This window comes from Aplidium turbinatum, chromosome 4 (assembly GCF_918807975.1).
Source record: "Aplidium turbinatum chromosome 4, kaAplTurb1.1, whole genome shotgun sequence".
Lineage (NCBI taxonomy): Eukaryota > Metazoa > Chordata > Ascidiacea > Aplousobranchia > Polyclinidae > Aplidium > Aplidium turbinatum.
This window is the reverse complement of record NC_137475.1, coordinates 44,844,924-44,870,662: the sequence shown is the minus strand read 5'-3', so window position 1 is coordinate 44,870,662 and position 25,739 is coordinate 44,844,924. Positions and strand designations below refer to the sequence as shown.

The window sequence follows — 25,739 nt, the reverse complement described above, 5'->3', positions numbered from 1 at the left end:
CAGTAAAAGCTTCTTTTCTAGTAAACCCCACTGTATTGGCTCAAAGTGTAACGAAACTTCAATTGAACTCGAGATGGTCAGTTTGTGCAATTAGATTGAAATGAATTCATTGATAAAGTTAGTGAAAGAGAGAAGCAACTTATCCCAGTGAGACAGGCGATGGTGTCCACGGCTGACGAGGTGTGCTTGACAATGTCATCCATTCTTTTCACTTTGTCAACTTCAACAGCTTTCTTCAGTAAGTTGTGCGTACGACCACGTGACATCTGTAACCATCGCAACACAACCGGGCGGAACCATTCGTGGTACTCGTGGATGGTGACGAGGGGAGAATTGTTGGCGCCAGTACGGAGAGAGTCGATCTTCCTCCGCTGAGTCGTTGAGCCTGAAAGAGGTTGGAAAGTAAAAATAAACCAAGCTGCTCTTGTGCGAATCATTTATGATAACTGATGACGCATTCACACCGACGTCATTGAGGTTGATGTCATTGTGCATGACGTGATTGGGAACAATGACATCATCACAAGTACTGTATATGTATATTAAAACACAAACAAGCCTCTGTATCACACGTTGAGAAGAAGTTTTTGAAGTTAGTTTCCTCTTCATACTTATTGAAAACTAAAACAATTTTTATTAAAAACTTAAAATCAAAATGCAGCACAACTAACTCCAAAACCCGAGTTTATATCCTTTACCAGGTGTTGTTGTTTAGGGATTGAGAACATTTCAATCGAAAAACTAAGAAAGATAACCCTGTCTTGATCTGTAGCCTACTTACTCATTGTTTTGTCTGTATTGTTCTTCGATGATCCATCCTTCTTCTTGGCAACCTCCGCCAGATCCCTCACGGCGAGGTAAAAACGGAACAATGCCGAACTTTTGTTCTCACTTTCTTTTGGGTCTGAACCAAAAGTGAGGAAGTGTCAGATCATGAGGAAAAGTAAGTCCAGAGTTTTCAAAAAGTTACATCATGTGAGGAAAAGAACAATATGTGATGTATGGCCCAGCACTACAACACCACAAAAACAATCAAAAGACAAAGTTTCTGATTCACTGAAGATCAAGATGTTGCCGCCGTAAACATTTTTATTTATTTCAAGACTTATAACAGGAGATGAAGATTGAGTTAAACAGACGGGAAAGTATGGAAGTCAATATTCATGTCTATCTTCAAGCATGTTACAAAGCAACCTTCTCTGCCACCAGGGGACACGGTCCAGGAGAAACTCACCATGTATAGTCGCCAGAGCGTTATTCACTTTCTCCATTGTCGTGCTCGCTTCCCTCGAGATCTGTTTGCTGATGACAGCGATCACGTGACTGACGTAATCGATGTCAAGGACTTTCAGGAAGACATTGTGGTAAGCTGCTTTGCCGAAGATCAGGTCTCTGTGCAACTTCTCTGTTAGCTTGGTCAAGATTTGGACTTCGGCTCCTGTATTGGATCAAAGTCCACCAAGGATTAAAAATCATAAATATCGATTGCTTAATGGTAATATGTTATGTGCATCCATAATGGTGATAACTGCAGACAGGGACAACATTGCTTTGACCTCAAGGTCTCTTCAGGGCAGTAAATACAGACTAGATAGAAGAGCTTTATTACTATACTATACTGTATAGTAGGTTAGCGAGGCATATTACATGCGGCTTAATGGTAATGATTGATACGGCGACCACTCGCGTGGCCACACACACAGTCGTATGCATGTGATGTGTTCACAAGCCAAAAAGAGTCGTGTTCGCTGTTATAACGTCACACAATGCGCGCGTAGACGCGAACACAAACGGCAAGTGCGCACCTCCATGAGGAGCATCCTCCCCACTCAGAGCTTCTTTCTGCTCCTGATCAACGGACTCATCAAGTAGCTCCTCATACATTTTCATGTAATACTCGGTGGTTCCCCGCTCTAGCGCTTGGATGACGTCAAGCCTGACGTCAGACGGCATCGTAGGATCGAGCGTACGAAGGAGGTAATACAATCCCATTGATCCTAACTTCTTGAAGATGAGGAGGACACTTCCAAGGTGGATGACGTAATCAGTCTGAAACAGAACGAAACATTAAAGTCGAGAGTGACGTCACGGCATATCACATAAAATGGATAACAGTGAAGATGTGAGAAACTTTCGCTTAGTTTCGAATAAAAACTTTCAAAGCAATGCAACCAATCAAAGTTCGAATGTACTAAGCCACCACAGTAGTTTAGCTTAGTTTACTTTAACACCTGGAAACCCTGACATCTTGTGATTCAAGCCAAAAATTTCAAATAATTTCATAAGCCAACAGAATGCGACGTCAACAGAATGCGACGTCAACAGGATGCGACGCTTTTTACCTTCTTTGAAGAAAAGGCGACGCGGTGGTCCGCGATCTTTTTGCACTCCACTTCAATGAAGAGGTTGACAGATCTACACAGCATGTCGACCGTAAACTGCATCGTTCCAACGTACTTGTCGGCGTAGTGTCGGTTCTCCTCCAAGTTATTCAGCATTCCCTCCATGAAGATGACGTCAACACCAGGAACGCGCTGGGTGAACGTCACAATTAGAAAACGTCACTGTTAAGCTATGACGCAACAAGAAATTGGCATTTCGCTTTAAAAGTTTAAATTGGTTCAAAAGTACATAGAAAAAATGCGCTGATAAAGCCTGTATATTTCACAAAGTCAAAATGTCTGCAAAATTTCTCCTATACTTTTGTCTTCAGGATGACTATTAATTTCTATATTTAACCAGTTTCTTGACGGAATAAAATCAACAACTTTCAAAGTCACCTGGCAGTGAAGAGCAGCGTAAACTTCCCACCGTGCAATTGCAGCAGGGAGTCCTGACAGCCTGTACTGTTCCTCCAGCTCACGGACAAGAACCTTCGCAGGAAGCGGGAGATTTCCGCTCCATGCCTCTCGAGTGCTTTCGTCAGTCTGGAATGAAATAGAAAATCAACGTCATTTCACGTAAAGGTGGACACGAAGATTGGCTTCCTTGCCTTCTCGTCCACTTAATCTAAATCTTCAACCACCAGGTCTAAGCCTGGATATGACAGCAACGTCATCTAACGTATTTATTTGTAACAAACGCACGTGCAAAATTTTAAATGTAAATTGAAAACTTTTTGTCATTTCGTGCCGTGGTATCACGGTTGCTCTGATTATGATGACGCCATGCACGTCACAAAGAACTTCTCATGACTGTGCTAGTGATATTGCCCACAAGAGATTTTTCTTGTGTAAAAAATACCAGTTTGTGTCTTTTTTTCGCTCCATCGTGTTTTGAAACCAAATAAAGTAACTGACATGTCTGGAACCCAATTAAGTGATACACAAGCTGGGCTGTGGGGTAGGAGTAGGATGGATTTTGGTGTGTCCTGAGTCGGAGATTTTTAAAATATTGTCTCTTGTTCTCCTGGGCTCTACAACTTCACCAAACAATGGGAGTGTTTGTTCTCGTTAGTTTTTATGACTCTCCGTTTCAATTTTGATCACCACTTAAAGTAAAATTAAATTAAAAAAAATAAAAAACAAAAATTTAAAAAAATCTGGCAACCCCCCGAAATCTGACAACACTGAAACCTAAGTCGGCCCGTTATAAACCGAGGAGTCGGAGTCGTATATTTTTCGCCCGACTCCACAGCCCTGCAACCTGCACACAAGCACTCACAATTTAACATGTTTTTGTGACGCAATAACGTAATTAGCCTGAAGTCTATTATTCTACATAAAGCTGAACAGCACCATCTAGTGGTAACCTTAGCCCATGTTCCTATCCACTGGGTGACCGAGGGGTGGAAATATCTTCGCTGCACTTGCTGTTGTTTCTCTGGGCAAGAAACTTTACGATAATTGCCTCTACCCAGTGATCGATTTCAAGTAATGGGTAGTACCAAATTATAAGTCATAAATAAAGTAGACAACCGGAAACAGACATTGCCGTCGGCTGCAGCGTGGGTCAGGTGTACGTCGGAAGGCGTACACCGATGCATAGCGCTCAAGTCCGCTTTCCCGCAATGCAGGATAAATATAAAACAAACAAACAATCCTTGTCAATTGCATTTCAAGTATTGCGAGAATGAACATTTAAAAAAAAAAAAAAAGGAAAAAAAAAAAAAAAAAGCACGTTGGTTGGACGCCTCTCCAGAGCCAGTGTCCTGCCAAAGGCCCTTAAATGATATGCCAAAATAAAGGGAGCAGCTGACTCGAAGTCTAATATGTCACTTCGGTGCTTCCTGTCGTCTATTGTATCGCAGTGTACTGCATGTCATCGCAATGGGCGTAAAGTAAAACGTGGTCATTATTATCCTGTAGTTACAACAAGATAACACAGACAAGTTTCAATCAAAATTCCAAATCGGTTTTCTAAGATTTCAGAAGGAATTAAGAGGTTTCAATGTTTTCATAAAAGTTGCAAAACATTCTATGAAAAACACTCCGTTGCAAACAAATCTCAAAATACAAATTGTTGCCAGATGCAGGGGATTACTACAACATTTTATTGCTTGCTCAACTAACTTTTAGTTGTGTTAAAACTTAAGCAAAAATGTATAGCATTTGAACATCCTTGCTCAAACCGTTTAATCATCCATGTATAGACTAAGCCTAGATAAACCACAGCTTTTGTAATATCCTCTCTTGTCTCGTGAAGTTGGATTTTTGTATGGGAAACCCTATTCACTAGCATGTAATTTAAGAAATTTGCTGTTTCATGTACCTCTCACAAATGTGCCGTAATTTTGTAAAGTTCAGTTCAGGAAGTGCTGCTACCCAGGCAGCAAAATCCGTTATTTTTGCATTCGTTCAACGTCTGCAGACAACTCACAAAGCAACTTTTGACGTCATAGACAAGGGTGGTGATTCAAACGCGATAGCGCCCATTCAATGTGGAGCAGCGTTGTCCTATTACTCAGGTGCAAGCCTGATGCTTCTTTTAACGTTGATGGAAAGTTATGACGTAAACGGAAAGAATTTTCCGCCATGCAAAAATACTGCGTCATTCGTGAGGTAAGGTGAAAGTAACTTCCTCAAAAACCAGGAAGTTAGTATTAGAATCTTGGTGGGCGGATAATCACCAGTCCTTGCTGGGAATATTACATCCATTGTTGAAGTGATGCTTCCAGAACAAAGCAAAGTTATAGCTCACTTAAAACTTTAGGACGGGGCTTAACATTTCTATCGTGCTTACAGGTGAAAAAAGAAGTTCTTCTTGTGCTTTCGTGTTGCTCAAAGGAAGATTTTGTAACTTTGAGGCGTTTGTTGGGCGATTCACGGCCACCTAATCAAGCCGTACCCTCCTGGAAGCCATGGATGGTCATATTCAATATGTTTTGCTTTTTGGTTTGTTGGCTTGGGGTATGGGATAAATAAATTTACTATGAATCATTGTTTCCAACAACATGTCGATGCATCGGTATGTTCAAGTACATTCCACAATTTTATGCAAAGCTCATCTTGCGCCGCATAAAGGCACATTACATAACGTAGAATCAACAGCAGGTGGCGACAACAAAAACTTCTTCACTTGAAGCGCTTTAAAGTTTACCACGGAGAAGAAATCGAAAATATTAGAAAGCGTGAAAAATACTATCTCAGCACTTTTTACATTGATTCAACGTCTTACATTGATGCAGACGTCGAATCAGTGTAAAAAGTGATTGATTTGCTGGCTGGGATCATCCTTTTGGAACATTATCGTCCCTTCACTTCGGGCGATTCAAGGCCTAAGTTTGTCAGCTTATTAATTATTTCACAAAACCAAAGATTCACGATCATGGCGAAGACAAGAAAAGTTGTAAATTCTAAATCATACATATTTTTTTGTGTCCGGATTATCAACGACGAGTCATCTTTGCACAGTAGCAAACTCGCTCAAGCGTGACCGCAAATATTGAACCAAAGTTAAAATAACTTACGACGCCCACCCAGACTTGGGTTTTTTAATGTGTTGTTATGATGTTATGGAACGATTAATTTTACGTTACAATAATGTTGTTAAGAGTACCGTATAAGGTAACAATCTTTTTCGAGTAATCTTGGAAAATACAATTTGGGTAGAGAGGTAACTTTTTTAAACCATAAACAGACATAACCCAGCAACAACACTACATTTAACATTATAAAACAAAAAACAATAAGCTAACGTTTTCGGCTAGTCATACAGCCCTTTTCAAGCCTATAAGAAATATTTTTAAAAGAAATACTAATGCTTAAGTTAAGCCGAAAACGTTTGAATGTTGAACTATTTGTAAATATGTAATATACTGTTGTAATGCTCAACCCTGTGTTATTGTTGTGTCTTGCCTGTCTTTGGTATAAAGAAATACTAAAGAATAATACACTATCACAACAAAAATGTGGACAAGTCTAAATAGATGATAAACTTGCTTAACTAGCTCACACAAAATGATAACTGAAAATTACGCAGCACAACGGATCAAGTGTTTGAGAGGTAAAATGAATTAATTGTTCAGAAAAGGACTCAAGCAGATTACACAAGATGGACAGAAGCACAGCACGAGATAGTGGCACAAACAAAGTAAAAATACGAGAATCACAAGACGTGACAATTCAATCAAAAACTGTTAAAAGATAGGAAGCTCCACCAGCAAATAATTGCCTGTTGAGCCCTGGGTTGAAAGATTTGATGATCAATGCCTCGTGAATCTTAGTGTCGAACTCGGACAAACACTTACGAACAATTTCGAAGGACTCCCATGAGGGTTTATTGTTAGAACACGATTGACAGTTTTTAATATGATCTTTAATTGCACTGTTTTTATTAAAATTAGCTAAATTCAGATGCTCTCCCACTCTTGTCACCAAATGTCGCGAGGTCACACCAATGTATGTCGAACTCGCATCATGTGAGCAAGTGAACTTATAAACGATGTTTGAGCATAAGCGGAAAGGAGTTTTAGACTCCAACTGAAAATAGCAACCAACCTCAAAGGTTTTATAAACGAGAAAAATCTTAACGTTAAACTTCAAGGCAATAAATTTGAACAAACTTGTGGCAAAAAGTTTGGATTCCTTACCAATAAACGGGATTGTTAGAAACTTTTTGAAATCAGGCTCCTCAACCAGAGACGTAGCACAGCATTCAAAAATCCTCTAAGAACCTTATTGAAAAACCAAGTCGGATAATGATTAGCACCAAAGTACGAGTGTAATTTATTAATTTCATTATTGAAACAGTCATTGTTCGAGCAAATGTCTGGAGCTCGCGAGATAAGACACTTGATCAAAGCAGATTTGTAATTCGACGGGCAAACAGCGCTGAAATTTAGAAAAAGATTAGTATTGGTAGGTTTACGCCAGACCCAAGCGTTTTTATAAAAACAGTGCAATTAAAGATCATATTAGAAACTGTCAATCGTGTTCAAACAATAAACCCTCATGGGAGTCCTTCGAAATTGTTCGTAAGTGTTTGTCCGAGTTCGACACTAAGATTCACGAGGCATTGATTATCAAATCTTTCAACCCAGGGCTCAACAGGCAATTATTTGCTGGTGGAGCTTCCTATTTTTTAACAGTTTTTGATTGAATTGTCACGTCTTGTGATTCTCGTATTTTTACTTTGTTTGTGCCACTATCTCGTGCTGTGCTTCTGTCCATCTTGTGTAATCTGCTTGAGTCCTTTTCTGAATTAATTTTACCTCTCAAATACTTGATCCGTTGTGCTGCGTGATTTTCAGTTATCAGTTTGTGTGAGCTGGTTAAGCAAGTTTCTCAAATGTTTAGATTAATCCATATTTTGTTTGCGATAGTGTATTATTTTTTAGTATTTCTTTTAAAAATATTTTTATAGGCTTGAAAAGGGCTGTATAACTAGTCGAAAATGTTAGCTTATTGTTTTTGTTTTATAATGTTAAATGTAGTGTTGTTGCTGGGTTATGTCTGTTTATGGTTTAAAAAAGTTACCTCTCTACCCAAATGGTAATTTTTGAAAAGGTTCAAAACACCTTCCACAAGTTGACAGCATCCTCCTAGATAGTGTCATTCATTGTAGCATGACGGTCTTGGTGAGGACGGTCAAGGTCAATTGGACTTTTTACTCCATTTAATCCGTTCACTCATCTACACTTCACACTGGCATTGAAGAACTGTCAAAAGTTTACCAAAAAATATGAAAACTAGTTTGCTGCTGTAGATTATGTCATCTGCATTAAACCGGAAGACGCAGAGTGCTTAGGAACTCTGTGGGCGCAAAACTTTTTGAGTCACTTCACAATTTGAACGCATGCGCTATTGTGTGACAAAACAAGAGATAATTCAGTAACGGAAACAAGCAGCAGATGCAGACGCGACAACGAATCTGAGGTGCTGAGTGACCAATCAGAACAATACTAAGAAACGCTGTCAACAACCCAGCACTTTCCATGAGTTTAATGGCAGCCCTTGCGGAAATATATTAAAAAACTGGCTAAAAGACAACGAGCTTCAAATGTGAAATTGCCATACGAAATAACTATGGCCGCCCTAGCGGCACAGATCTTACTTCTTTGAACATTTGTCCGCACCAAATCAGTAGCAAGTTGCCTTTTCACATCGTAACTTTGCTAGACGTTGAAACGATGCAAAAAATGCAACTTTTGCAGCTACAAACCATACGAGGTTTTGCCACCTTCACCTTGTTGAGGTGTTGATAACAGTGTTGCCAGATGGCTTATTCTGTAGCCAATTACATAATCATAAACAGACATAACCGAGAAACAACACTACATTTAACATTATAAAAACAAAAACAATAAGCGAACGTTTTCGGCTAGTCATACAGCCCTTTTCAAGTCTATAAAAAAAATAGTTTTAAAAGAAATACTAAAGAATAATACACTATCACAACAAAAATATGGACAAATCTAAACATTTGAGAAACTTGCTTAACTAGTTCACACAAAATGATAACTGTAAATTACGCAGCACAACGGTTACCTTACAGTTATCAGTTTGTGTGGGCTAGTTAAGCAAGTTTCTCAAATGTTTAGATTATGTTGCGACAGTGTATTATTCTTCAGTATTTCTTTTAAAACTATTTTTCTTATAGACTTGAAAAGGGCTGTATGACTAGCCGAAAACGTTCGCTTATTGTTTTTGTTTTTATAATATTAAATGTAGTGTTGTTGCTGGGTTATGTCTGTTTATGGTTTAAAAAAGTTACCTCTCTACCCAAATTGTATTATAAAGTTAGCAATTACATAATATTTGTGAGAATGGAACGTTGTTGGGAACAAAAATTTAAAGTTGACACAATTTTCTGGGTAACAAACTTTGTTTTAATTTTTCTTCAGAGATCATGTCAACATCGGCGAAAAGACTGTTTCAAAAAGAGGTGGATACCTTCTTCTTGGAGATAGCGATTAATCAGCTAGAGCCGGGAAATTAGCGGAAGAGAATTCATGACAAAAAAAATGAGAAATTGAGCGGCAGCCGTGAAGAAATTCATCCGGGACGTCTGGCAATGCTGGTTGAAAAAAAAGGCCAACTCTCGTACGATCCAACTTTACTACATACTATCCAGCCATTAAAAGTTGCCGTTTTCATATTGTTTTAGCATCTAAAAGCGTAGAAACAAACAATATAAAAACAAACAGCAGAAATTCGAAACCAGACAGTGCGAATAGTATCTCAGACAGCAAAATCCGTCATTTTTAAATTGATTCAACGTCAACGTCTGCAGACGTTTTCCATGAAATCCGTTATTTTTAAATGTAAAAATAACGAATTTTGCTATCTGGGATGTTGGGGAAAGATTACGACACAAAACTATTGGTAAAAACATTGAAATAAGGGAAAATAAATTTAGCCACCAACCTTTGCAATGTACTCTGCAAACGCTTTCAGTACCACTTTACGTAACAAGCCGGCGTATATGACATCATCGGCGTAATTACATTTTGTTTTGGAGGAATCCCGGATGGCAGAAAGTCCCAGCTTGACTTTGATTCGTCCAGAGACATCCTGAACAAGACAAATCGTAATGTTTGAACAAACGACACTGAGATATTGGAAGTGCTAGTAACATGAGGCATGATCTGGTTCTTTCTTCTTTCAGACATCAACCCAACAGCCAGTTTGCCATTCTATGTGAAAAAACAACTGATTTGTTGACTTTGAGACCAGCTACAGCAAGTTATCAGTTATTTGATGAGGATGCGCATTAAAATTATGTGCGAAATGTTGGAAATATGAGAGAAATACGTAAAAACTTTCTACTTTTTGGAGTCTTTGTTTACCCTAGGATGAAAGATATCACCCGACAGGATGAAAACATCATTTAGAGAAATGAAAACATCCGCTGCCGTGTGAAAGGATCCTTTTCAAAGGACGATCGCAACAAACTACGGAAATCCTTGGTATAAACAGCAGGCTCTCATCCTAGCAGGCTTGCAAAGCAACATCACAGCTTCATATCACGCCCTCTGGAAGCTCTGGAACGTTGTCAGCATCAGTTTATGAAAAACATTTCGGGTTACTCGAACCAAGTCTAAGCATTGATCTCATGGAGTAGCAACTATTCTATTTTAAGAGACCTCGTGATATGATTCGTACTGGCACTGCTTGCTTCGAGATATTCGGAAAAGTTGAATATCATTTAAATGACATCGTTGCAATATAAACACATGATATTGTCTTTAATTAATACACCAAAGTTGTATTAGCCGCTCAGGAAGTAAAGATATCTAACCCCATTATGACATCAACATATGAGGTCGAGATCTGGGAACAACGTAGCATGATCAAACAAAGAGATAAAGTTTCACAGAAATTCATACGATGCTGGCAAATATTAGCTGTTGTGTAAACTTGTTGGGTGAGGTTAAGTGAAATGCTGTGTCACTTGCTTGGTATTGTTCACAAGAGACCACCTTCCCATAAACTGAACATGCAGACAATAACAACATCTTCAATTTATGACGTATTTCGTTCAATTTGACAAAACTCATTTTGAAGGAAGGTTGGTGTAAGCCAGGGGTCACCAACCTTTTTTGCATGCGGGCCACTTTGGCACTGAGAGCTGTGGCGGGCCGCACTAATAAAATTTTAGGTAGGTTGACTCTTATGCTAGAAAAGAACGCATTTCGTACCCAGTATCCAGCGTTACATGTTGTTCATATTTATGTTAGAATACCGCAGCAACAAAATTAATCGAACAACGCTACTGCCAGGCCAAGCTCCTTTTTACACCACTTTTGACTTTTTTTAACAATGCCTAATAAACGAGGCCACTTGTTTTGCGCACTTATAGCGAGGCGAGCGGTTTCATCAGAATATTTATCGCCATGCAAGAGTGGTGTTGTCACTTCGCTTCACAGAATATCAGATATCTTGCAACAATTTCAGTAAACAAGGAAATGTTTGACACATCGCAATACAGGCAACAATAGTGACCTGCAAACATATCAGCGAAAAATAGGCTCCAATAACAGGGAAAAAGAAACCAGGCACCATGAAACAAATGCTTGTGGAAATCACCCAAAAATCATAGTTCTATCGTAATTCATTGACACATCGCAATACAGGCAACAATAGTGACCTGCAAACATATCAGCGAAAAATAGGCTCCAATAACAGGGAAAAAGAAACCAGGCACCATGAAACAAATGCTTGTGGAAATCACCCAAAAATCATGGTTCTATCGTAATTCATGAACAGTCATCCCTTTAAAAAAGCAATGAGTTGGTTTTTCATCTTTTTTGTGAGAGTCTATAAAACAGTCTTTCTTTTGTTATAGACAACTGTCACTTGCGATGCTTATCAGCGTGGCAAGAATTTGTTGATTAACAACATTTTGCAGAACTTCGGCAGGAGATATATTAAAATTGGAACGATACAGAGAAGATTTTTTGCAGTACTACTACTAAGCTAAATATTTTCATAATACAATCAGAAAAAGTCTTTAAATTTATATATAATATTTTGCCAATTTATATTAATTGAGTTGGCACACCAATCTATTTTGCCAACAAAAACTTGCATAAAGAGAACACTGCTTGTGAAACACAATAACGGTGAAACGCACACTAGTGTTTACATGACAAACTTAAAATAAGCTACCCTATGCTCACAGACATTTTCGAAATTCGAAAACAGACGTTTTAATCAACCACTGGGACAGTGTGGCTGGACATCGCATTGAAATAGCTTTAAGCAACCCCCACCTAGAACTATAATCTGATTGGTCGGTCGGTGGAATCGTATGCAAAGCGAAAATATGCTTCCCGGAAAGTATTTTTTGCTTTCGTGCTCTTTAACTCCTCAAGAAAAGTATTTTTGATTATACTTGTACGTTGATACCTTCCGCGGGCCGCAGCGATACAGCGTGGCGGGCCGCCAGTTGGCTGTAAGCGATTGCCATAAATGCAACAACTATATTTCTTTATTTGATTCACTCCATATAAGGATTAAACTAATCAATGAACATAAAATTAATTCATATTTGACATGTTTGCTGAAGACTCAGTACCGTATCTTGCTTGCAATAATCTCATGCTAGAAAATAAATCTGGTAACCTATTTGTTGCGTGTTTAAGCTTATGACATCACAATACCTGAAATGTGTTGGCAGTTCTCAGTTTGAACCAGGTTTCCAAACCTTCTGAGGGAATGTTAATGAGAGGAACTGAGTTGAATCCCATGAAGTCATCGTCAGAGTGTGTTCTTGTTGTGACTGACTGTGCTACTTCTTTCACATACCTGCAAGGGACAAATTATTAAAATCGATCATTTTTATTTGGGGAAACGGTGTACCAATCAAACAGTGTTTGTGAAAAAAAAGTAATAATTTTGAGAGCTTCATTTGTCAGCTTTTGGTTCAAATCAGTCTTTTCAACCTTTCGTTCGTTGTGGGCCGCTGTTGCTCGAACGAATAGGCTAATGAAGACCAACCTCCTGCTTTACAACCGTCTTGTTTGAAGAACCAGTGATTTTATTCAATATACTCAGCCACAATTAAAGCGTTGAACAATCTTAGCTCAGTGTCACTACTTTTCTCAGATTAGGTTTGAAAGATATTGTGGCCAAATGTAAGCCACTGTGTGACTCATGGAGCCTACGCTGAAAACAAGTTATTTTGCTTTATTATGAAATTCATAGGACGTACCACATAGGTACAACGACCAAACGAGTTAATTAACCCAAAGCGGAGTACTTTGTATGCAGTCTACGCTAGAGTACACAATTATAGTGATAATAACTTCCTGAGTGTAGAAAGTAGACAGGCTGCTATGCTGCATTTCATAAAGTGACTATCTAGCCCCACTTTGTTCATAACGTTTTTTTTAATTCAAAGAAGCGAAATTCTTTACGAAGAGCTTTGCTCTGAAAGGAAAGTTAAACAAATTGACTTTCGTTCCATTTTTCGAACAGACCAATTTCGAAACAAAACTGAGACCGAGAAAAGGTTGAAAGTCGCTTCAGCTTGGAATGGACCAAAACTTAAGCTGTGAAACTCATTATGCCAAACCACTACTTAGAGCTTAAGTTAAAACCACAATACTGTTCTGAAGTGACCTAGACAACAAAATCCGTCATTTTTACATTGATTTAACGTCTGCAGATGTTAAATCAATGTACAAATGACGGATTTTGTTGTTTGGAAGCGACGATCACGGTTTCACAAACCATCCTTAATTTCAGTAAAAGCCAAAGCTGAATAATTCACAACAAAATGTTTATGGTATTTAAGCATGGCTGTCATCGTTTCAAAGCTGCATGTTCTCTACCTTTGTTATCTTCTTACAAACATTATGATAAAACAAAAGGTTGAAAGGTTTTCAGTCTTGCCAATCAGCAGCTATGAAAGCCAAAAAGATAAGATTAGAGACAAGCAGTGAAAATGCGCATGAAATTGCGATCGATTTTCACTTGTTTCTGGCTTCATTGTGCCTTGCTGCGTTGTTAGAAATTAGAATACTAAAGCGACAGAATACATAAATAACGTCCGCATGTAAATTTAAGCATTTGTTCTTTTTAGTAATTAGTGAATCACCACAGCTACTTATTGTTGACTTAACTAATTATTTGACTCAATTGCAGACCTACTGATGGGTACTATTTTTACAATGCTACCCAAAATCATACAAATATTATTTGCCACCAAATATACATTTTTTGCTTTTCATGTTGGAATCCAGGGGTGTAACCAATCAGACAAAAGAGGGCACCTTACCGTACCCCCCTACACGACTGAATGTTTAAACCTGGTCTCAAGGTTGCATGTGCTTTGAGTTAATAAGGCGGCATTTGTCGATGGACATCTTTTAAGTTTTCTTATTCGTCAGATTTTCCTGTAGCGCAAATCTCTGTTGTTAGCCTTGATATCGGCTGTGAACAAATGTAGAACAAAGAGCAATTATCATCATGATGACGTGACGTGATAATCCCTGCTAGTCTGTTGAGAAGCTCCACGAGCGCAGCTTACGGCGCAAAGTAGCGACTAAGCCTCTGCCAGGCCATTCTGCTTCAGCTCTACCGCGATGCGTTTGTGACCGAACACAAGGAACGTAACATCGGGAGCTTCCACTTTATCATTATAATCAAGTATCGGGGGTCTGCTGATTGTGAGGGAAAATCACCCACACCCTCAATGTCACATACCCCCTCAATCCTACTTCACCCCTAAATGTAGACCCAAAACTAAAACTATTTGTGCCAAAAATCATGCAACCATTAAAATCTTATCACATGGCCTGTACATAAGCGACATCATTTTCTTTTCAACTTCTATCCACAAACTAACATAATATTTGAAGACCGTAAAGTTTGTTTGTACAAAGGACATTTCACTGTCGTTTTGTGGTGTAATAATGAAGTGAAGGTTTTCAAGCTAAAAAGCGTAAAGCACAAATGCTCGTCTCCAAATTGCCTTTGGCCCGTAGATGTGGCCCAAAGGCCAGTGATCACATGCCACAACACGGTTTGTCGGCATATACTCAATAGAGCTTCTGGTCATTTGCTTTCCGATGCTGCATACAGTGAGCTATGCGTTGTATGATATGTAGCTAATGAATAATTGAACCAATCCCGTACTGGTTTTAACATGTTACATTCATTTCGAATCATCGCGTTCAGGTTAATTAACAACCCGCAAAAAGCGAATATTAATTTCTAAATCACATTTTCCTCCTTTTAGATTATCTCGGACATTGTAGAAGTAGAGCATATTCACACCACCACACACACAGCGGGGAACGTAAAGGGGGGGGAGACATTGAGTTAAGATCTTCCTCGTTCCAAAAAAGATTCCAACGATGAAATTCCAAGCAATTTAACTTGTTTTTGGATAGAAGTGGCTTTAAGTGAAACAGAGAATGCCAAACACATTAAAGGTTCTCCAGATTATTCGTACCAATGTTACCCTATGTGGCTGAGTAATTTAACAAAAGGTTGGTCATAATAGGATTCTTCCCGATTGGTGTTCCCGATTAAATTTTTTCGATTGAATTGTTTCCGGTTTAGTAAATAGGGAATATTTTTCACATTTGGCTCAGCACGATCATATTTCAAGTTGGCCCCAACTCAGCTATTTTCAATTTTTGTTAAAAGTTTAAATAAATGTTAAAACAACGTCCAAGTTAGTTCCATCGACGTCGTATTCATTTTTATTTCCGAGCACTGTTTGTAGAACTTTTAACCAAAAACGCATTTCAGTAAAATTCTGTATTGTTTTTATTCTCAACACAAATAGCATGGCTCTAAATTGCCTTTTCACTTTTTCGAAAACAGGAAGAAAGCATTTTTTCTGATCAAGGTCACGTTAGGAACAGAAAGGACCGCTGGTAAACTATGCCTGTGCTAAAAGTGGTGTTCAAAAGTAGCACTCCTTTCAATTACAAATTTTTTAAGTCGAAAAGCGGACATGGGGAGTCTTTTCTTTCCAGTAGCCTATTTTTGAAAAGCGGTTTGATAGCTTTAGTGTATGGCTGTGAAGCAGAGTAGGCTACTTCAGAAGAAACACTGTATCTGTTCAATCGAATAGTTTTGGGCTATGCATAACCTCACATCTTCCAAACACTTCCTGACAATTATGTCAACTCGATTGCATTGAACAGATACCAAAACATCCATCGTGAAAATCTCTGCTTTCACTTGATTAACAATAACAAGACCACCACAGACAAAAACAAATCACAAAACTGGCGCAGTAGCGTTCTAAATGATCTTCCCACAACACAAGTCGCATATAAATCCCCAGTCTAGCCTACTCCCAACATTTTAGTGCCACAGTTTTCTACGTTTGCCGCACTTAACCAACTCCTCTTCAGAGTTGTCTTGGTAAAAATCTCCACGGAGCAAGCAGCCGCATTCCTTCATAAAAACTCAACTCCAGCAGTTTTAGACGGCTTTGAAGCGTTTCTCTTCCTCGGTAAATTAAACTTGACTTGTTCTTTTTTTCAGTCTCCCAACAACAAACTTTTTTACTGGAGAGCTTGTTAAAAGTTCCGATTAATGAGTCTTCCTTACCTTGGAAGATGAAGAAAAGGCAGCGGCAATAATATGTTTGGTGTCGAAGTCCTCCTCTTGCCCTTTAACGAGGAGGAAACATAAAACAAACCAACAGACTCTATAAGTTCAGTTCCATTCTTTGAGAGTAACGTTTTTTTTCCAACGTTATGTATCTCAAGAAATAGATTTCTTTTAATTCTCAAAACTCCAATTGTTTATCATTAACAGCCAGGTCTTTCCGTACAAATGTTTAACAAGCAGTATCACCTTATCGACCTTTGTAGCCAACACCAGGATCAGCTTAGTCTGATTTTATTTCAGACATTCACAACGAAATAAAAATATATGCCAAACATAGCAAAGGTGTAGAAAAAGGTAGAAGCGACAATAGGTAGTAATACGGTATTCATTCCTCGAAAAATCTTGCATTTGACACTAAACACACAAACATACGCACACATACTTTTACACGCACTACACACACCTCTCCACAAGCACGCCCACACATGTTTCTATGTAAAATTAAAGACATTATTAATGTGAAAGTCTAATCATAGCTTCTGACAATATCTTTCTCTTGACGCCCACAGAGGTTCTCCATCGATTTGTGCGTCAACGCATGCACATATAGAATTGCGCTGAAAGGAGCTCTGTCCATTTAGTTGGCTTGACAACTGTACAATAAATCTCTGCAGCGTATGACTTCACACAACAAAGAAATTTTTAAGTTAGCTTTAAATTAAACATAGTTTGAAGGGGAAAACTTCATCGCGAAATGTCTTTGGCAAAATAGCAAAAGACCTCCAGCCATTAACCATGTTGGAAAACCCAGATATTAGGGTGTAGATTTAGACCCATGAATCATCTGTTGGGTCAAATTGCTCGTTTGTGAAATTTGATCTTCAAAATAATTTTATTTCATTAAATAAAACTTGTCTTGTTATACTGAGCAATTACAACATTAACAAGATTTCGGAGCTGTTAAAAATGTTATTGAAAGATCATAACATGTTTCATTGGTGTTCTAAAAGACATGCTCGCGAATTAGTGCCAGCACCGCTATGAAGTGATTGATCAGACCTAAAACATCACAACCAATCGATAACAAGGATTCCACAGATAACTTCCCAAAAGGCGGCTACTATTCCAGAGGATTTATGATTTTATTTCAAGTACGTTGACAGGTCTGTGGCAGGTGGTCTTAGTAATTATTCCGTTTTTGTGGACATCTCTCAACTTTATAGTTTGAATCAATATATTCAAAATGTCTATTACAAAAATTTCATTCGAATATTTATCATCAGTTATAGTGAGAAAGTTATACTAGTTGGTTACAACTTAAGAGAACATTTACATAAAATGTTTAAGTGGTAGTAGAGCCAAGGCAATGTAAACTTTTAAAGAATAATTTTTTCAGAAATTCTTTCTTATCTGGCGGAAGCACAGAAGTAGTTGAATCGTGACTGACGCATCATGACAACGAAATAATTTGCGCTCTTTCCCCCGCGGATGCTCGAGAGTTTCTTTGCCGTCAACTTCAGGCCAATGTTTCTTACCCAGTTAGACCAATGGCGAATCAAAGAAGTTGTTGTCTCATGGTCAATTAGCCCGTGTATTCAAGCACCAGAGTGCAAGACATTATATTTTCAATCTACCTTTTAAAGTTTTAGATACGTCTTTCGCTTGCATGACAATGTCAATATTTTGCTTGTATGATCAAGTTATGCTTTTAATTTAAATTATTATGTCAAAACACTAAAGCATCAAAGACTTGACAATTTAAAGTTAATTAAGATTTTTGCGTGGGAAGCAGTTACTCCACTTTTACAAGACAAAACAACTGCTTAGTTCGACCTCTGCAAGCTCCACAAGATGAGAGCACAGCGTCAGACAATTTTAAAAAATCAACTGACAAAGATAAAAGCACTTCCCATAATTTACTGAAACTTCATTTAGATTGTTATGTCATAGACTGGGCTATCGATAGAATAATTGGGCCCAGTAGGCCTACCTATGAGATTCTCGGGTCTCAAGTTAAAACACTTCTGAGAACGCACTATATCAAAGGAATACGAAATTTCTTTAAGTTCTCCGGTCCCTTGGAAATGTTCCGAGCCCCTAAAATCATCTCAGGCCAGGGTATAAAAGTACTTCCTGGACTCCCCTGTCAATGCTACTGTACGTTGGGCTAGGCTGGTCTCATAAGATCACGAGATCAGAAGCAAGTTACTTTTCCCAGAAATAACTTTCGAAGTGGATAATAGACATGCCCCAGTTTTAAAATTTAACAATTCTTTATGAATTTAAAAGGTTGATTTCACAAATATTGAATCATGTCTAAAAAATGTAACGATCCATCAATGGACGGAAACTCTTCGTAACTGTCCAAACGGCCGCTTTCGTTCGGACATGCACAAGTGGGGCCTGGCTCCTTCATCAGAATGCGAGTGTGGTGCCACGGAACAGACCGCAGACCATGCCATCCCTCATCCACCACTGCCTAACCCACCGGCCTTCACTCGGTGCGCATGGTCTGAGAATCCTGGACGACGAGACTGCTGAGTGGCTGAAGATTTCCTGCCCTCCAATTTAGCCTGGAAAGATCGCTCATACGCCATCAATGGAAATGTAATGACAAATAAAGCACAAGAAGCTAAAGCATTTTGTTTTTAAAAGAGTTTATCGACCATAAATTAGGAAACGTTGAAATTTGAATTTCATCTCTTGCAAGCTTTTCAATATTTTAGTAAAGACCTCACTGTTTGGTTATGTTGTTTATTTCAATAATTTCTCATGGTCTATAGCCTACTAGCAATAGACTAGGTTCTACTAGAAATAGAATTCTTTCATTTTTGTGATTAACGTGTCAGGAACAAAAAGATAGAAAACTGCCGGCTATAATAAAGGATATCCATACCAGCTCATCAATGAATTGGACAAGAGGCAAGATATTGTGAGATTTAAAGGGTACGAAATAGTGGTTTGCAAAGGTAGGCCACATAAGGCAAGTGAGGCTAAGTCTTAGCTAGCTTAGGTTATGATTAAAGGACAATTGTTGTTTGATTGATTGTTGTGTTGAATTAGACTGTCTCAATCAGCTTGATGTTATGACATTAAACTGTCGAATATAATTAAGCCTAATTTATTCTTAGAGGAAGTTCTCTGCGTTAGTCAAAAGATGGCTGCTCACAGCACTTTTCGTCGCTGTTTGGTAGACAGCCTACAACACAATACTGACATGACTAAGATTGAATAAGTGCAGTTTGCTTTTGGTTGCTAGGAAACGTTATGTTGCTAGTCTACGTTTTTGTACCTGGTAATCATATTACATACACTACAGTAGTTAAACAATAACACTGCAAAAAGTGCTCAATGCCAAGCAAAAAAGCTAAGCAGAGCAAATTACACCTAATATAGTTATTCCTTTCTAAAACCTCTATAGCCTGTTTCACCCTAAAAGGGGGATCATTAGAAGATCCTTATTCAAATAGAATCTAATCTATTTGAATAAGGACTTTCTGATGATCCCCCTTTTAGGGTGAAGCACTACTGTAGTTATATTCATATATGCATTATTTTTATAAAATCACTTTCAAACGATATGAAAAAAGGTACAAAAAACAAATAGTGCAAGATCAAATTAATGTCTTCAGAATGCTTGAAAGTATTGTAACAAATGTCATAATATCATTCACCTACCTTTTAACTCCTTTAACACCCTTCACTTTTTTGGGAGCATTTGTTTCGTCACAATCCCAAACTTGTATCTGAAAATAGCTGTCATTGACTCTATCTCTGGTGATGTTGATTTCAATAGTTTCATTCCACTCTGGGTTTAAATTTGAGTCTATAACTTTGGTCTGCTTCGTGGAATGCTTTTTTGACTTTAAGTTGGTAAATTGGGAACTTGGCACCACTGCAAGCATACAGTAAGGATCCGATGAACCATCAACGTCTTTGGCTGCAAGGTGTTCTGCTTTTTCAACGACAGCCCTGACAATGCATTCGTTGGAAATAGCATTGTGATACGCTTTGCTTACAGCTTTTTGGTGTTCTTCAGGCGAAACACCAAACAAGTTTTGGATAAAATGCAAAAGATCATGTTCTGAGAGATCTTTGGTTTGACTTTCAAGGCGATTTACAGCAATATCTAATGTGCAACGATAAAGTTCTGCCTCGAATTCAGGATTTTTCAGCACAGACGCCAAAAAGTTAGACGATTCATAATCTGCTGCCATATTTAAAAGCACTTCCCTTCATGCTAGCAAGTAACGCTCTGCACAATATTTGAGGACCAGCTTTAATATACACGTGACGTGACATACCTTCTTCTGCCAAGAGAAAAAAAGAGAAAAACGGTTGTAGAGCCATTGAAAGTTTAATTTGGGATATTTCTATAGAGATTGTTTACTTAATTAACAGCCAAAAATGTAATTGACACTTGACAGTGATGTTACCTGTTTTTTTGTGTGTTTTTGCAAGCATTACCGGACATTGTACTTAATTATGAAGTAACAGAGACTAATTTTACCATGTTATGATTGAATAAAGTGCATTAATGATAACACGGAAGACAGTTATTAGACTGTTTTGACGCACAGAGTGTAAGCCGTGGGCAAAGATGCAAAATATCAAAGTCTGTTACAAGCATTTGATTGCAAGGATCGAGCTTTGTCGCTGTGCTTGTGCACCAAGTCATCTCTATTTCGTTTGGAAAATATCGTTTTTGAACACGTACCATATGCACCCTGTGGGATAAAAATATGACAACAGTTTTAATTTTAAAGTTTTTCAAAAGCCATAACACCAAATCTTCATTGCTATAAATGCAGTTTAGTATTCGAAACATTTTCTGAACATAAGTTTAATATCTATATGTTAAGGTTTTATTTTTAATTATTATTTTTGCTTTTTATTTTTGATTAGACTATCCAGGCAACCAACCAGTTTTCTCACAACATCAATACTTCTGCAATTAGGTAGGCTACACATCATAGCCTAATTCAGTGGTTCCCAACCTTTTTCATCCGGTGGACCCTTTTAGTCAATATTCAAATCTAAATTCCCCCCCTATAAATTTAGTTTGTTAAAAACTCGTTTACATTTATATTTTAATCTAAGTCTTGTAAGATAAACTAAACTTGCACTAGTAATAAGGTTTTCAGCCTGTAATATTCCTTTTCATATTAAAATAATTTAATTAATGAAGAACGTTTCTGAAAAGTATTTTATTCAAAGAAAAACAAAATCAAGATACAAAGACCAGCTGAAAGTCTCCTTCAACCATGCAAACATTGATCTGGCTTCATGGGAACAACTTGCTAGTGACAGATCACTCTGGAGAAAAAAAACTAGGGAAGGCACAAAAAATTTCGAAAAAACAGGATACAAAAAGCCCATGAAAAACGACACACTAGAAAAGAAAAGCTAAAACTACCACGTCCCTTACCACCCATACATTGTGATTTTTTTCCACGTCCTTCCCATCATAGGTTGGGCCTCCAAAGCCACATATGACATCACCATCCAAAGCCAAATTTGATCTGACACGAGCTGAAGCCAACGACATTCAAAATATAAGAGTCGATGCATTTAACAGTCAGTGTGAAGCTTGTGATTTTTTTGTTTCCGCATCTCATGAATGTGATGGAAGAGTATTGGAAAGAGCATAACAAATATCATACTCTACGTCTAATCTGTTTCTCTGTTTTCTTTTCATCTGCATAAGTGAAAAAACCTGATTTGCATAGATAAGTGGAAGCAAACGGAAAGATACTTCGAATAGCTTTCTCTGCCACTTTGGGATGGAAATTACACGTTAATGGCCAAGATCCAGTGATTGATTTTTTTCTCTGAATAAGTCTCATTTGCAAGAATCCGTTTTGAGTTCTAAAAATTCATTCTGCAGTTTATCGGGAAGTTTTTCCATCAACAATGTGAATGAATTTCGTACTAAATCAAGCTCATCGTCATAAATTTAAGGAAAATATCGAATGAATTCCAGTTCTAATGCTAGGCCTATATGAAATGTTGCAAAATCGATTATTTTTCCAACTCTGGAAGAATTTGTTCTTTGCCGTCAACAACCAGCACCGATGATAATTCTTTAAATATGGTGACAATTTTATTGTTCATTTCAACTTTTCTCTTTCAATCATCAAGCTTGCTAGTGAAAGCTACCAAAGCGTCTTTAAATTCTGAGCGGTACTGGCATCTGCTCCTGGAAGGGCCACCCAAGCCAGGCTGCCTGAAAGGTAGAAGCCAGACAAAACGTAGTCCCCCGCGATCAGGACAGCAAAGCTTTCTAGTACCTTAAGACAATCTCCTAATAACAGTGACATAAATCAATCACTCTCTTCCAACCTGCCTCGGGCCAGCATGGAAGCAGTACAGTTTGTAAATTCACATGGTATCAATATGTCCATGGCGCATGGATAGCCTACAGATAACCCATATTTGTTTGTTTTTTGCATAAAAAAAAACAAAAAACATACTGATGCGCAATCTGCTTCCAACGGAGATGGCGATTGAATATATAGGCCAGGGCTACTCAACTAATGTTAGCAAAGGTCCATTTTGACAAGTTGAATATTTTTGCGGTCCGGTGAATATTTTATATGCAACCACGAAAATTAAACAACCAGTAGCCTACGAGCACCGAAACACTTTTCAGGTAGTAACGAGTACTGTATGTAACATGACTTGGATTTTTGTCTGACATAAACAAAGAAATAAAAAAAGTATTGTATTTCTTTGTAATGTAGCTGTGTGGATCGCACATCAGAGAAGACGGCAAAGCGTTGGGGGGTCTGGGGGCGAAGCCCCCAGCTCCTTGGATAACCACAAAAAATTGCTTTTCCCTAATGGAAATCTGTTTAAAGAGTGGCAATGAGGTTATTGGCAATGAGGTTATTCTTCCCGAAGCCCGCGGTCCACCTTCAACACCGTGGTCCGCCAGTTGAGTAGCCCTGATATAGGCTACTGTACAATGTACATTGATGTTTTTCCCTTGCATTTTCAGATTCAGTTTATTCAATGGACCAAACATATCAACCAAAGAAGCTAGCAATCTAATCCATCTGTCATCATTCAGCAATGAAACAAATTCCAATTTTATTAAAGGTCAAAAAATAATTTAAGCTCGTCTCTGAGTTCAAATAGTCGCTTGGTTACGTTTCCTCTTGAAAGCCATTGAGTATTTGCATTAAAAAGAAGTAGGCCTACGTGATGGTTTGCATCCATGTCAGTGCGCAGTTGCTTAAATAATCGAGAGTTAAGGGCTCCTCCTTAACGCTCTGGTCTAGGCCACCCTACTAAGCTTAAAAAGCTTTACAATCCTAAAACCAAATTCCCCCCTAAAAATTGCAAAATTCCCCCCTAGTGGGGAATTCCCCTCCGGTTGGAAACCACTGGCCTAATTAGTTAACTTGGCACTGCATCTAAAACTTAACGATCTACACAGCAGTGACGTGGGCAGGAATATAATTTTAAGGGAGCAAAAACGCTATTAAGGGGGTAAACGATATTTGAAATGTATAACAATCGAATTAAAATGCTGTAATAGCATTAAAACAGATGTTTTTTTTTTGTTTTTTTTTGGGATGGGGCAACATGAAATTTAGGAAGCACAATTGGAAAACAATGCAGGAAACATCGTCGTCCAGGAATCGAACCCGCAACTAGTGCATGAAAGGCATCAATGCTAAACATTTCAAAATAACTACAATAGTGCGACGACCGGGAGTCGAACCCGGATCTAGTGCTTGAAAGGCACCAGTGCTTGGCCTACCGTTACACCATCGACGCAGATGATGATACCAGCATGGTTGTTTGAATGTTTAGTAATTATTTTTTTTTTTTTTAATTTAAAAAAATTCTATTAAAGTGTTGCGACCGTGCCACATTTTAAACTGATTTTCCTGCTTTAGTATCACGCACGTTATAACGTCCGCGTTTTGTCGCTTCTACCGTTTTCTGAACAAGAGGTGTAAAATAGAGTTAATAAAAAGTCCCCATAATTGGAAATTTTCAGCCAACTCTTGTAGCTCTTTCATGCTGTGCTTTGTCAGCGATCAAACCCTTCACATGAATGTTTCTACTGGTCTTCCTTGATTTCATAAAAAAAATAACAACTACGACACTGCGTCGAACCGAAAATTATTCCTTGGAAGGCTCCAATGCTAACCGTTACACCATCGACGCTGATGATGACACCAGCATGGTTGTTTAGTAATTAATAAATGCAGAACAAATAAAATAATAACTAAATTATTGCGTCGACCGGGAGTCGAACCCGGAACTAGTGCTTGGAAGGCACCAATGCTATAGACGAGTCAATATAAGGTTGAACCCCAAAAAAATTGATACAAAAGGTTTTTCAAGGGATTCTGTTACCTATGGGCCTACTAAATAACATACTAAAAGTCTACCAAAATCGGACCTCCAGAAAGGGGTCATTTTCAAGATGGCGTCCAAGATGGCCGCCGAGATGTTATATTGCCTATATCTCAATTGCTATTTAAGCTAGAAAGGCGGTTTAGGTGTCTATCCCTAGGTTTTCGGGGTCAATCAATCGAATTAAGTAGGTTAAATTACGATAGACTGATTATCTACTGAGATACGTATGATTTGTATATAATATACGACCTGGAGGAACCCGGGGACATTTCGGACGCAGCGATAGGCCAACATCAGACAGAGCAGAGCACGATATTAGCAAATTCACTTGAGGCTTGAGATAAACCGCAAACAAAATCATCTTGACTTCCATTATGTAACACAAGCTTGAGAAAAGTGGCTTTCCAACATTCCAGTTTCTATACTTTTGGCAGCTTGATAAGCCGAATAGTGGTAAAATTTTCAGAGACAACTCCTCACTTTTCATCTGATTAAATTCCATATGTATTGGTGCAAAACGGTTTCCAGTAAACTTTAAAATAAAACGTTTATTCGAAAACAAAACACTCGAAAATCCGTCCGTAGTATCCCCAATCTCCCCTAATAAGATGGAATTATCATAACAGCATATTACATGCGGCATAACAGGTACTATCAATACAGGCATCTAAGAAAAACTGCAACCAACAGGAGGCTCATACTTGGCCTCCTACAGCAGATGAATACAGGGGATTAATCTGTTCTAAAGAATGGCGTACCATTAAAGTCTGGACACAGACACATTCAGAAAATCATCGGAATTACAACAGTAGGCTACAAAGGTAAATCGTAAACCAGGGTGATCTACCGGTTTGTTGTCTTATTGCCTACGGCTGTCTCTATTCATCATCTTCCGACTCGTCT

General features: G+C 38.3%; 1 protein-coding gene and 1 non-coding gene across 2 annotated transcripts in view; both read right to left on the bottom strand.

Moving 5' to 3' along the window:
* Positions 1 to 20,849, bottom strand: part of LOC145768159 (BAI1-associated protein 3-like) — a 32,959-nt gene extending 12,110 nt beyond the window's left edge. Inside the window, exons 1-9 of the mRNA XM_082579633.1 lie at positions 20,139 to 20,849; positions 12,545 to 12,689; positions 9,807 to 9,953; positions 2,781 to 2,927; positions 2,343 to 2,534; positions 1,806 to 2,049; positions 1,235 to 1,438; positions 782 to 904; positions 136 to 385 (exon numbers count right to left, since the gene is read on the bottom strand). Coding sequence (XP_082435759.1) covers positions 136 to 385; positions 782 to 904; positions 1,235 to 1,438; positions 1,806 to 2,049; positions 2,343 to 2,534; positions 2,781 to 2,927; positions 9,807 to 9,953; positions 12,545 to 12,689; positions 20,139 to 20,677 — 1,991 coding nt within the window. The 5' untranslated portion in view covers positions 20,678 to 20,849. The remainder of the gene's footprint in view (positions 1 to 135; positions 386 to 781; positions 905 to 1,234; positions 1,439 to 1,805; positions 2,050 to 2,342; positions 2,535 to 2,780; positions 2,928 to 9,806; positions 9,954 to 12,544; positions 12,690 to 20,138) is intronic.
* A 3,319-nt stretch (positions 20,850 to 24,168) lies between these two features.
* On the bottom strand, positions 24,169 to 24,245 carry Trnae-uuc (transfer RNA glutamic acid (anticodon UUC)). The gene has a single exon. It is a non-coding gene; the product is annotated as a tRNA-Glu (tRNA).
* Between the last annotated feature and the right edge of the window lie 1,494 nt (positions 24,246 to 25,739).